General features: G+C 40.0%; 1 protein-coding gene across 2 annotated transcripts in view; it reads right to left on the minus strand.

Moving 5' to 3' along the window:
* The window catches only part of Dpysl3 (dihydropyrimidinase like 3), a 109,799-nt gene that overhangs the window by 31,060 nt on the left and 65,270 nt on the right, over positions 1-13,469 (minus strand). For both annotated transcript variants that reach the window (XM_042692193.1, XM_042692194.1), the window contains exon 2: positions 2,937-3,025. In XM_042692193.1, coding sequence (XP_042548127.1) covers positions 2,937-3,025 — 89 coding nt within the window. The remainder of the gene's footprint in view (positions 1-2,936; positions 3,026-13,469) is intronic.

Raw genomic sequence — 13,469 nt, forward strand, 5'->3', positions numbered from 1 at the left:
CTTCAGTCTTCACTCCCAATTCCCCCCTCCCCCAAGTTTATCAGTCAGCCATGTCTCACAGCAGATTTGCAAGGAGAAAGGAAAGGTGAAGATGCCTTTGGCATCTGTTTCTCATGTGGTCAGCATCTCAGGAGAAGCTTCAAGTAATGAGTGGTGATGATGATAAACTCCTCAATACACTGGAAGTTTCTGAGCCCTTCAAGGGAGTTAGGGGCAGCTTAGAAGAGAAGCCAGCCAACAAATATCTCAAAGGCAGACCTCCCAAAGAAATATTCAATTTCCCCTGAATGATGTTACTTACAGCTCACCCAAAGCCCCTTTATTTTTAGGTGATTTCATCTCTCTACTTTAAATAGCTCATCATCCTGTCTTCATGGATTTCATATGCACTTCTACATATCTCCTACTGCCAGTGGTATAGGTATTTTCTCCTCCTGTATGCAGTCAGGCAGAACGATTTCTCTTGGAGAAATAAAAAGTCTACCACAGGCCTCCTGAACTCTTAAGTTCGGAAACGAAACTGACATCTCAAAGAGTTCAACTTCACCACATCACCACAGAACCATTCCAGGATACCACTATTCAAAACATGCTGTGGAGAAAATATAGCTGCTGATCGGAACTCTATTCTGGCCAACTCTCCAGATACTGGCCAGATCTGTTCAGAATTTTTTTTTAAACTTTTGCTGTTTTTCCTCTAAGAGAAGTGGAGAACCAACGCCATGGAGAAATGCTAGGCAGAATACATGCTTCCTTTGTGCTGAAAACTGGCCTAAGCACCAAGTCTGAAAAAGAAATGCTTTTCCCTTTTCTTCTCCACCCCCATCGAGGCCACCTCAACCCTTCAGGCTTGAAGAGTCACATTCCATCTCCTCCCTTCATTACCCTGCTGCTGGCAGCCACGTCCAGTACTGAAGAGTGCAGTCGTTCTAGGCATTTAAGCTACCTACATGAACAACTTTGGCTCTGCTGTCACTTCCCATATGACTATACCCACTTACCTCACCTCAACAGCCCTCAATGCTTTCATCTGTGAAATGTAATAAGTGCTCCTCTATAGACTTGTGTAGATCACATGTTAACCTATGTTAAACCCACAGAATATTGCTAGGCACATTAGTATTCAATAAACAACAACTGTTACAATAATTAATAACCAGTCCTCTCCCTCCTCTGAATTTAACCTATCGCTATGCTTGGATAACATCAGGCCCTTTGTACATAAACAGACACCTTCATTCTTCTAAGAGACTGGAAGTTCCCTCAGGGAAGAAAGCAAGATGACTTAGGCAGTGCCTGATGCCTTAGAGAGCTCCTTCAACATAGAAAGCACTTTGTAAGTATGCATAGACAAGCCAACTTGTGGAATAATTGGAGGAGGTGTTTCTGTTTTAATGCTCTGTGAGTTGAGAACATACATAAAACATGAGGATTTGGTGACAATCATGTTTACCCAACTTTCTCTGCACCATCAGTAGAGAAAATGGATGGAAATTGTTGTCTATAACATTCTTGGCACACAAACTTCCAGTCCTTCTAATAAGCATGGCAAAAAGATTCATCTCATATACTCTACTGTGAGTGGCTGCCTGGCTGGAGCTCTATGTGAGATGGACCCTGCATTGATGACAACACCAGTTCTGTGCTCAACAGTGGTGACTATCATGAGCTCAGGAACTAAAAGGAAGCAATAGGTACTTTAAATTTAAAGTCTCTAAGTGAAGGAACTTATATTTCCAATGAGATATAAGCACTTTCAGCCATAGAAAAGTATACATACCATTGTGGCTTGAATAAATTATTGTATTATATGGTTTGACTTATTATTTTTATTTCTCCTACTATTGATATGGAAAAATAATGATGTAAATTGGCAAGAAAGCTATGAAGGAATATCTGTGCTCTTAAATTTGCTCATTCATTCATTCTTCATTTCACATGCTCACCATTACTAATTTCTCTATTCTTTGTGTGTCTCCTCCACCTCATCTGAGAAAAGAGAGTAAGAGTACTACATATTTCACAAGGTTGCTGGGAGATTAATTGAGATAAAGCATGGAAATGTTTAATACAATGTCTGGCATGCACTCAGTGAAAGATAGCTCTTATCAAATCCATGTGTGTTATGTGTTAGGGATACGGAGAGGCAGAAGATATGGTCCTTGTTCTCAAAGGGGGCTAGCTGTATCAGAATGGCTGTACACAATATTCTGAGAACATGAATGGGGATACTTGGGACCCTATAAAGAACATATGCCTATAGAAAATTATATGTTAGCCATGTTTTCCAATATAAGCAAAAAGAAATTTTTATAGCTAGAATCTCAAAATAGCCAATGAAGCTGAACAATATTAAAATCAAACCATGACTGCCCAGAGGGTTAAGAGGATGCATTAGATACCCCAGATCCCAAGCCATTTTATCTATGTGATGGTGCATCTTGTTATACATGATTTTAGAAACTCTGTGAAACGAATCCTCTCTTGAGATTCACTATGTAAGTAACCATCAGTGTTTCTTAGAGGCAAGCCATTTCATAAAGAAATCATGCATCCCTGGTGGATCTGTTTGGAGACCATGCGTGTCTGATCTTGCCCTGTCCTTCTGAGTCCTTACCCTTTTTCCAAGGTCCATTTTAAATACCTTTTCTATTCTAAGCCTTACTTGTAAATGGCTTTCTTTCTATCCTGTTTTCAACTCTTTTGATACCTTTGACACATCTTGTTGTTTTTATGGTACTGTAATTTGTGTATGTTTGTCAATATCCTTAAGGTCAGCATGGAAAGGCCATCAATACGCTGGCACAAAGGGGCCTCAGCATCATTCTCTTGACTGAGTTCAGGCTTTCCACTTCTTTCACATAATCCAGGCTTCTCTCTAGATCCCTAATGTAGAAGAAGTAAAAACAGGAAAGAGAAAGGTTCCAAATACATACTTTATCAAGCCATCCTCCATGTAAATATCAGCATAAAAGGACTGGTCATCGTTGACGATTCTGCCTCCCTTGATGAGGAGACGGTCACTCTGGAAAAGAAAGAAAACAGGAATTACGGTCACGCGTAGAGAAGAATGACCAACCAAGGTGCAGCCAAGCTTTCTGCTGTTCATATCTAGCACAGACACATTAATAAAGACAACTACGTGCTTCATGCACTTGGCATAGGAACCAGTTGCATTTGTTAAAAATGCAGATACCTTTGTCCTTAATTCAAATAAGTACACTGTTTCACTTCTTACTTCTGCAATCTATCATAGGCACAGGCTTTTATAAGAATAATATGTTTAGCTCATATTAAGTTAATAGCTCATATTAAGTTAATACATTTAGGATATATATGTAACATGTAAAATATATATGTAGTATATATTATATAATGTACCTACACAAAGTTGCAAAATGTGTAAGCAAATCACCAGATGGAAAAAAAAGACAAACTATAAAATGTAAATCAGGGTGAGAAATTATTCAGGTTCATGTATTACTATTATACTCAATACTTCTCATATTTGCTAAATGCATTTCTTCATTGCTTTAATTAAGAGAAAAAAGAGCTTTTCAAGAAATTTTAACAGATGAAATTTTGATGATGGATTTAACTGGAAACAATGAAAATCTACCCCAAGGTTGTTAACAAAAAATATGTATGTTGTATATGCCACAAGAGGAGCAAATCAGTGTCTGTTCTAAAGATCACAGATTTCATTAAATGAATGGGGCTTGGACTAGGGGACCCATTAATGCCTTGAAAGATGAAGTCTTGTAGAGTTTGGGGAGAGAAAAATATTTTCAAGATCCTAGCTCAGTGGAGCTACTGCACAAATAAAGAGGCAGACTGGCTAGGCACAGTAGTTCCTAATCCTACCTTTGTCAAAGGCTGAGATTAGAAAAACCAAGGTTTGAACCAGCCTGGGCAAAAAAAGTTCACAAGACTCTTTCTCACACATTCCTTCTGCTAGATGGTATGTTCTAGCTACATAGAATATCTGAATTAGGAATATAGCAGTTGGAGGCCAACTTGGGCAGAAAAATGCTTAAAACTCCATCTCAGTGAGAACACTTGGATTCACTGTCATCCAGCTACAGTGGGTAGCAAAACTAGGCACATTATGGTCTCCATCCATCCACTAATGCAACAACCAATGATTCAGTATTTACAAGGAAGGAACAGAAAGGAGAAGAGAGGAGAGGGGAGGGGAGGGGAGGGGAGGGGAGGGGAGGGAAGGGAAGGGAAGGGAAGGCAACAGAAGGGAAGGGAAGGCAAGGGAAGGGAAGGAGTGAGAGGAAGAGGGAGGAAACAAAACAAAACCATGTAAACTTGTACTGTGTGTCAGAGTATAGGAGAAAGAGAAGATGATTGTCATACAGGAGCCACAAAGGATCTTTTCAGGGCAAAGCCATTTCTGTGGGGGTGGAGGTGTACAAGTGCACCCAGAAGAAATGGCAGCTGCAGAGCCCTGAGGTAGGAACAAATTTTGCTTCTTTGAAAACTGAGAGAGGCCAATGTGGAGGAGTTTGGGGTTCAACAAGGAAAGGAGCATGAGTCGAGGCTGCGGAGGCAGGGAGGCTGCTGATGCTGTGCTTGGTAATCACTTCGGTTTGGATGAAATTACACTGAGACCCAGTGAAGAGTAATAATTAGAGCAGTGACAGTCTGTGTAGAAAAGGCCACTCTGGATGGCACTATTTTGGTTTGACTGCAGTGTTCAAGGGATCAGAAGACTTCATAGTCAGAACCAGTCAACACCACCATTCCTTTCACATACCTTCCCTGACTGCTGTTTAAGAATATAGCTTTCCAAGAGGCATACTTTTATGAAGAAGGAAGCCCCATGCACAGCAGACTTCTTCATCAGAAATAAATGGATGTGAACAGAGTCAGAAAATGGTGGTGGTGGAGGCAGGGCCCATGTGGGATAGAGGAAATTACCCCTTAGTTTTTGTTGCTCTCAAAGGATTGCATGATAATAAGAATTTCATCATGCCATATTCTCAAGGGAGAGGATTTCTTTAAAAAAAAAAATACAGGGCTCTTGGGAATCATTCTGTCAGGCTGGCATCAAATTGTGTTCCTACTCTTCTCTGACTCCACAATAGCTAGGATTTCAAGCATAAGTCACTAAAGCCTGGCTAAAATTTGATTTTTAAGAATGGAAATAGACAAGATACACCTATGGTTCATACTTAAAATCCTAGCAACTCAGGAGAAGAAGATCTGAGGATTAAAGTTCAAGACAAGCTGGGGTAGAAAAGCCCTACAAATTTTGTCTCCAGAATAAGTAGCAAAAAATGGGGCCAGAAGTGTTGTTCAAGTGGTAGAGCACCAGCTGAAAAAAGCAAGCTAAGCAAGCACATGGTCCTGAGTTCAAGCCCTAGTATAGTGCAGGAAAAAAAGAAAGCATCTACTATTATTTAAAGTCTTGTTCTGCTTTGAATGATTTTTATTAGTATAATGTATACAAAGAGATTTCAATATAACATTTCCATGCTAACATATAATGTACTTTGATCATATTCACCTCTTCGATGAATCTGATTAAGAAGCATTGGATACATAAGTGGACATGTTATATTGCAACATACTTGTGCAACCAAAAGAAGTTTAAAAAATGAAAATAAGAAAAAAAATCACCTCTTGTCTTTCTTTGTCCTCTCTTTTTCCCCTCTTACAAATAGTATTAGTGGTTTTCAGTATGCTATTTTCATGCAGCTATAATGTACTCTGATTATTTTCACTTCTCATTGCTTTCTCTTTTCCCTCTTCCCTTTTAACATCTCTCTATAACAATCACTATAGCAAGCAATGAAATCAGTAAAACATCAATGAATGAATAAAAGCTATATGACAATGAAGCATTATAAAAACAATGAAATTGTTGTCTACAGGAAAATGAATGAAACTGGAGATCATCATGTTGAACAAGAGAAGCCAATTTCAGACAAATATTATGTGTTTTAACTGTACTGAAAAATTACAGGAAACCATTCTGTCTGTGTGTCTGTGTTTCCAAACTAGTATGGACTTTAGAAAAATATCCATTCTCAGCTCCTACTCTCTTCCATCAAATCTGTATTTTGTAAGATCCATTCATGGCTCTTAAGTAGCCAGCAGCCAGCCCAGCAGCAAGTCACAGACCAGTACCAGAAACCACCGTCCTATGGAGTTCCTATAGGAACTTCATAATGGAGCAATCTTGGTAACCTCCAAGAGTTCCCACTCATAGCTCATTGCTTTTCTGATGTTCTTTATCTATCTGGTTTTTGGAAAGAGGCCAGTGCCTATCTGAACTGAGGCAGATGTGAACTCCCATTGGCCTGAGGACAGTTAGCCAGGACCACTGGGTGTGATCACCACTTCCTTCAGCATCAACTCTCAGCCAAGGGGAAAAAAACTTATCCAAAGTGTCCAAGGCTCATGCACACAACAGGGGTGAGCTGATCCAAGTGGAATTAACACCATTGCAAATGGCACCCTCTTAAATGACAGTTAAGTAATTTCTTTCTAGTCCAATGACTGAGACTCTAAACAAAGCCCAAAGATGACTGACAGGCCTGATGCATATTTCAGAGGGGGACAATGAGACCCCTCTCCATAGGCTAAAAATATTCATTATTATTGCTATGATTACTTATTGTGGAAGTCAGAAATACAAAAACTTGATTACAGACCTCAATGGCATCCATCCCTTGGGTATCCTCAATCTGCTTTCTATTCTTTTCCCCCGAAAACCTACTAGGTTTCTTTTCACTCTTTCCATGCAAGCAGGCAGTGGGGACCCACTATGAAGCTTAGCTTAGGCAAATCACCCACCAGCCATTTGTGGAGTGCATTTCGCAAGCCTGGATTTGAGAGAGGGAGTGTACGATAACTATTGACCACCTGCACGTTAGAGAGAACTAAAGATCACTGGTTATTAAAGAAAAGTGCTTATCTATGAATGCATGCACCAAACTCCTAGATGCAAACATGGTAGAACTGTAAAATAAATAAGATGAATAAACTCACTATCTGTGATTAAGTGTTTTCTTCAATGGCAAGTATGGCTTGTGGAGCTCTTTATTTTCTCTTCTGGGCACCCAGGTCACCAAGTATCCAAGTCTAGTCTGGAGCATTCCAATCTTTCTCAAGTAATGTTATTCATAAAGAATGATGATATTCTAGAACATGCTGGGAGAAATCTGGAAGGTAATTGTACTAAATAATGCTTGACATATCAGCTGGAGACTGTCTTAAGCCTTGCAAGGGCCTCTCTCTCTTGTAGCTCATTAGGGTGGTAGGCCACTGACTGGCAGACTTGGGTCCAGTTCTGCTCTCACCATTAAGTGAGAATCAACTATGCATATGATTCTGAGTTAAGGCCTATACTCTCAGAGCTTTGGCTTTTACTAGTCTAGAATAGACCCAAATACCTGATTCATTTTCCAAGGTGGCTGCCAGAAATAGGGTGTGTGTGTGTGTGTGTGTGTGTGTGTGCGTGCGTGCGTGCGTGCGTGTGTGTGTGTGTGTGTGTGTGTGTGTGTGTGTACCTCAGCACATGTAATCACATCTAATAAATATGTTTTATTCCATTCACATTGTAGAGTATATTAAATCATTTTAAAAAGCTTAACAAACTGAGGGCCTGTGGCTTATGCCTTATAATCTTAGCTATGAAGGAGGCTGAGATTAGAACATCAGAGTTGAGGAAAGTCTGTGACAACTAGTCTCCCATTAAGCACTAAAAATGCCAGACGTAGACTGTGGCTCAAATGATAAAGTGGTAGCTCTGAACACAAAAGCTCAGGGACAGTGCCCAACGGCTGAATTCAAGCCCCAGGACCAGTGTATGCACAAGCAAGTTGCATGCACACGCATACACACACACATTAAGACTTGTTAGAGAAAGACCCTTGTTCCCATCTTCTAAATAACATACACAGGGGTGACTTCCTCCAAGTGACAGACATTAGTGACCAGGAAGCAAATCTAAGACCTTGCCTCATTTCACCACACTGATTTCCCTGAACCACTGCTGACTGTATCAATCTCTTACCACAGAGGGCTCTGTCCTACAGGCGTCTCTTCCCTTTTTAACACAGATCTGTGTATTTTAACTGCTAGCCAGTGCTCAGAAAGTAATTTAAGGAATTCAGCGACTTTTAGCCACTATTTCTAAAACCAGGTAATTAAACTTTAACATGAAGGTCTGAATGTGGCAATGTAGCTTATAAAGTGATCTAATTAAAAATCCCAGTTAAAGGCTCTTAGAGAATGATTAAAAAGTCCAATATTTTTCCCTTATTAGGAAACCATAATAATGATTAGGAAAGTTAAAAATTATGAGAAAGGAAACCAAGCTTACAAATTAAATATCTAGCAAATAAAAATAGCTTAATGTTAAAAAAAAAAAACTTGACTTTGTGACAGAAAAAGAAGGAAAAAGGAGGGAAGGAAAAATGGAAAGAAGGAAGAGGCAAAGAGGAGAGAGTAAAAAATAAAACCCCTTGACATAGGATGTTAAGAACAACATTCAAACTGGAATAGGGAAAGACAAAACCTTGGATTCAAGCCTATCTCTTTTAGCTTCTCCCCCCCCACCCACCTTGTTGTTGGCCTAGAGAAAGTAATCACCACCTCCTTCTATCTGACCCCTCCTCAGTCAATAAAACAGCCTGAGAAATAGCACTACGGCACATCTCTCTATACCTGCAGCTCAGAATAAAAGTTACATTTCTACAAAGAGGGAAAGAGATACAAATGAGAAATGAGTCTTCCCAAATCAATTATTTTGCTGTTTGCACTCAAATCACAAAGCATAGGTTCTGAGCCTCAATGGGGATTCAAGTTTTTCTTAAAATCTAGACGAAGGAGCAGGTGGCTGTTTGAAATAAATTCCCACTTGGGCAATTAGACTTCTAAAAGCACTCTTACTCTAAAGCCTTAATATTCAGGATAGATAGATGACATGGATGAAATCTTGTTTTCCTCCCCAAAGCAATACCAATGAGGGTTTCTAAAATAGTTCAGTTGACTCAAGATGACCTTCAGCAAAAGGTACTAACTAAGCTCTAAGTTGGCCTGTACTCTCCTTGGGCTCTGCTATTCAACACACAACATTGGGTAAGACACAGATCTAAGTTCTAGCGCTAACACTCCCTGGGTTTGGACAAGTGGCTTGATCTCTTGGTGTTTCAGGTGACGCATCCAAGAAATGAACATCCAAGAAATGATACGTTTTAGGGTAAGGGTATTGATTGTGGACCATATAATGTATAAATGGCTAAACTCTGCCTGACACACTATAAATGCTCAGCACATGAGAATCATTACTTTTATTACTTATTATTATTTATAATTATAACAAGCCATGGTCAAACTCTAGTGCTTCTTACCAACTCCAGTTGTTCTATAACAAGGTACTGTAAAACATCAGCTGTTCTTACAAAAAGAGCTAACATTTAGTTCATCAAAATATAACAGACTTTACCATAAAGGGAATCTTCATTCAGCCAGCCCTGGGCATCTCTCATCTGCTTCTGCCACCAGCAGCCACCAGCAGTCAAGGGCAGCCCAGACCTCTTTAGAAGTCCCTCAACACACTTGTAACCCTAGCTGCTCAGGAAGCTGAGATCTGAGGATTGCAGTAAAGCCAGGAAGAAAAGTCCATGAGACCCTGATCTCCAACTGACCACCAAAACCTGGAAGTGGAGGTGTGGCTCAAGTGGTAGGGGGCTAGCCTTGAGCACACAAACTCAGGGACAGCATCAGGGATCTTGAGTTCAAGTGCCAGGAGGGGCACAAAAACAAACAAACCACAACAGTACAAGTTAACACAGCCCTTCCCTTCCAGGTCACCCTGTCTCTTCAAACAAATCCTCGAAAATAAAGGTAGCCATCTACTCTTTAAGCAGTAATGGAGAGTGTGAGGTAAGGTGAAAAACTGCCCCCAAGACCCTGTTTCCCTATGGATCTGTTTCTAGACAAGCTTGCTTGAGACAAAAGAAATGGTCTGAAGGAAGATAGACTCTCAGCAACATAGTTTCTTTGCTCTGGATCTTGGCTGAAACAGGATATAGTTTTACATGGTCGATATTCAAATCTCTGAACTGCTACAGATAAGTCTCAGGGGAGTGGGTAGGGAAGCAGTAGTCATATACTGTCTACAGCAGAGTGGCTGCTCAGCCTTGGGAACTAGAGTATCAAAGTCAGCCATGTGCATTCTTTTCCCCCCAGAATTTCATGTTTACCATTTAACGATGTCATTCTCAAAGGGCCTGATGAGTGATGTGGCCTGTCCTGGGTCAAAGTGGATGGGGGGAATAAACTGTGGATAGCACCTTAATCCCAGCCTCCTGATAACATGTCTCAATCTTCAGCAGGGTTCCAGACATGGATAAACTCAGGTCAAGAGGGAGAGTATAGGGAGGGGGGGCACCAGCACAGACAGAATCCACAAAGTCACCCTGTTCTTGTAGGAAGGTCAGCTGGATATGTGCAGCCCAAACCGTAGTCTTATACCCTCCTTCATGATATGTAATATTTCCTGGTGAAAACGATGCTTTCATCTGCTTAATATTGTCTTTAAGTAAAAATATCTTACAAGTAAGCCCTATCTCTTTCCTGTAAATCCTCAGCCAGTATCACTTGACAAAACCAGGAATGAACACAATTAAACATTACTAAATTAATTGCTATGTACCATCAAGAGAGTGAAAAAGGATGAGTTCCGATTTGTTATTGTTTTATGAGGACTACCAAAGATCACCAGATTGTTCATGAGACACTAGTGCTCTGATTTTTAAAAGATTTGAGAAAGAATTAGAAAGGGGACCAATTTTCTCTCATTACACAATTCAATCTTACTTAATGCCCATTTTCAGAACCACCAAAAGTAATCTGATTTCACAGTAGGAGTGCCAGCCCTGATGTTAAAACATGGGTCAAAACAACATTAGCCAATGTGTTAGAAGCCAGAGGGCTGGGGACATGGCTCAAGTGGTAGAGCACCTGTCTAGCAAGTGTAGGCCCGAGTTCAAACCCTGTCTAGCAAGTGTAGGTCCCGAGTTCAAACCCCAGTACCTCCAAATAAAATTTTTTTAAAAACAAACAAAAGAGAAATACAATTAATTATATATAAATACATATAATGAAACCCAAGAAATAATGAGGAAAGGGAGGGAATGGGAAGATGGCAGAGGGGGTAAATTTGTTCAAAGTTCACTGTGTTTGCCTGAAAATATCACAATATAACTCTTCATATTACAAGCATATGCTAGTTTAAAGAAGGGATACTAAGAGAAAAACAAAGGAGGGGTTAACAATGCTTGAAAAAAATATAATAACAGGTGGGGCTGGGAAGGTGGCTCAGTGGTAGAGCGCTTGCCTTGCATACAAGAGGCCCTGGGTTTGATTCCTCTGCATCACATAAGCAGGGGAAAAAATGCCAGAAGTGGCACTGTGGTTCAAGTGGTAGAGCGCTAGCCTTGAGCTGAAGAGCTGAGGGACAGCGCACAGGCCCAGAGTTCAGGTCCCACGACTGGACCCAAAAAAAAAATAATAATAGCAGGGCCCAGCGTAGATTGGCAAGAACTCCCAGACACTGAGAGGAGGAATTATGGGGGTAACAGAAGGGACCATAAATAAGGGACTGAGAGTGGAGGTGTATTCTTAGTTATTGGAATGACAGACAGGAGGCTCACCATCTGAAATTAAAGCATAAGACCCATATTAAAAGCAAAAGGCATTCAGCTCAAGTGGTAGAGTGCTTGCCTAGTAAGCTTGAAACCCTGAGTTCAAACTCTAGTACTGTGATAAATAAAGAAAATATAAATAAACAAATAAATAAATAAATGATAGATAAACACACAGAGAGATTTGGGTCAAGGAAGAAGCATAGACCATCCATCTTTAGTTGGGCTTTTAGTTATGAGAAATGAAAGAGCTCCTCTTTTGATAGAAACTCTTACTGAGAGCAATTTGCAGAAATACTACCAGAACTAGGAGAATCAGGAATGACAGGGACTGCATTAGCTTCCCACCATCAATCAGCTGTGTGAGTTTAGGCAAGAGACTTAAGCTGTTTGTGGGTCTCAGCTTCCTTAAATGAATGAAGGAATATCTCCCTAAAAGGTACTTTTATATATCTAGAAATGCAGAGGAGAGTGCTTATATCTAAGGAAAAGTCAGTGCTTTAGAGAACTAATGAGGGTCTATCTGTGGTCTGGATTCATGTGATACTTTCGTTACTTATTTTTGTTTGTCTCTGAGGTTTCTTCTTCAATCTCAAATCTACGTGCTGTGGTGAGTGCTCTCTGTCTGTACACAATCTAGCTTCTAACAAATACTTAGTTCTGTGCAAAAGCCACATGTGTATTCCCTCGGGAGGATGTGCCTGAAACTTCAACCTAGGGCTGATTCTAAGATAAAGAGCTTAATAATTCATTCTTGAAACACATACTCGAATGGTGACTAGCCGTGATGTTTTACATTAGGTATATGGAGATGCACAGTAATAAAAGTAAATGAGGAACACAAATAAGAATATGAAGTAGAAAGACCAAAGGGAAAACTGCTGAAACAATAAAATGATTCGTGGTTACCCCTAGTGGGGATGCAAAGCGGGGGGAGGGTGAACTGGTGAAAAGTAGAGTATGTAGGAAGATCAGGGTAGTGAAACTATCCCAGATGGTGTGATATGGTGGATAAATGACAACATGCATCCAACTGAAGGAATGAGTTCTGATGAAAATTAGACTGCTATCTTCTAGGTTCATCATTTGTAACAAGTATACCACACCAATGGTAGATAGTAATGCGCCCATATACTACTTTGTGAACAACTTTTCTCTAAACTTAAAACTGCTATTAAAAACAAAATCTAAACCAGGTGCTGGTGATCCAAATGTGTAATCATAGTTCAATGCCAACGCAGGCAATGAAGTCTATGATACTCTTATATCCAAACAATCACCAGAAAACCAAAAGTGGAACTTAGGTTCAAAGTAGTAGAGTACTAACCTTGAGCAAAAATTGCTCAGGGACGGTGCCCCAGACCCTAAGTTCAAGCCCCATACCTGACACAAAAAAAAAACAAACAAACAAAAAAAGTCTTCTATATGGTGGAAATCAAAGAAGAGTCTAAGAGGCCTTATCCAGTGTAGATGCAGCAAATGGCTGATTTGGACATAAGCAATTCTGTGTAATTAAGGGAACACTAATTCATAACGAACTGTTATTGGAAATTTTTATGTACAAGTATAATATCTTGTTTATATTTGCTTTGTTTTGTTTTGTTGCTGGCCCTGGAGCTTGAACTCAAATCCTGGGCACTGTCCCTGAGCTTTATTGCTCAAGTAGTACTCTACCACTAAAACTACAGCTCCACTTCTAGCTTTTTGGTGATTAATTGAAGGTAAGAGTTCATAGATTTTTGTGCCTAGGCTAGCTTTGAACTACCATCCTCAGATCTCAGCCTCTTAAATAGCTAGGAT

Source organism: Dipodomys spectabilis, unplaced genomic scaffold, assembly GCF_019054845.1.
Source record: "Dipodomys spectabilis isolate Male_0828 unplaced genomic scaffold, ASM1905484v1 ptg000147l, whole genome shotgun sequence".
Lineage (NCBI taxonomy): Eukaryota > Metazoa > Chordata > Mammalia > Rodentia > Heteromyidae > Dipodomys > Dipodomys spectabilis.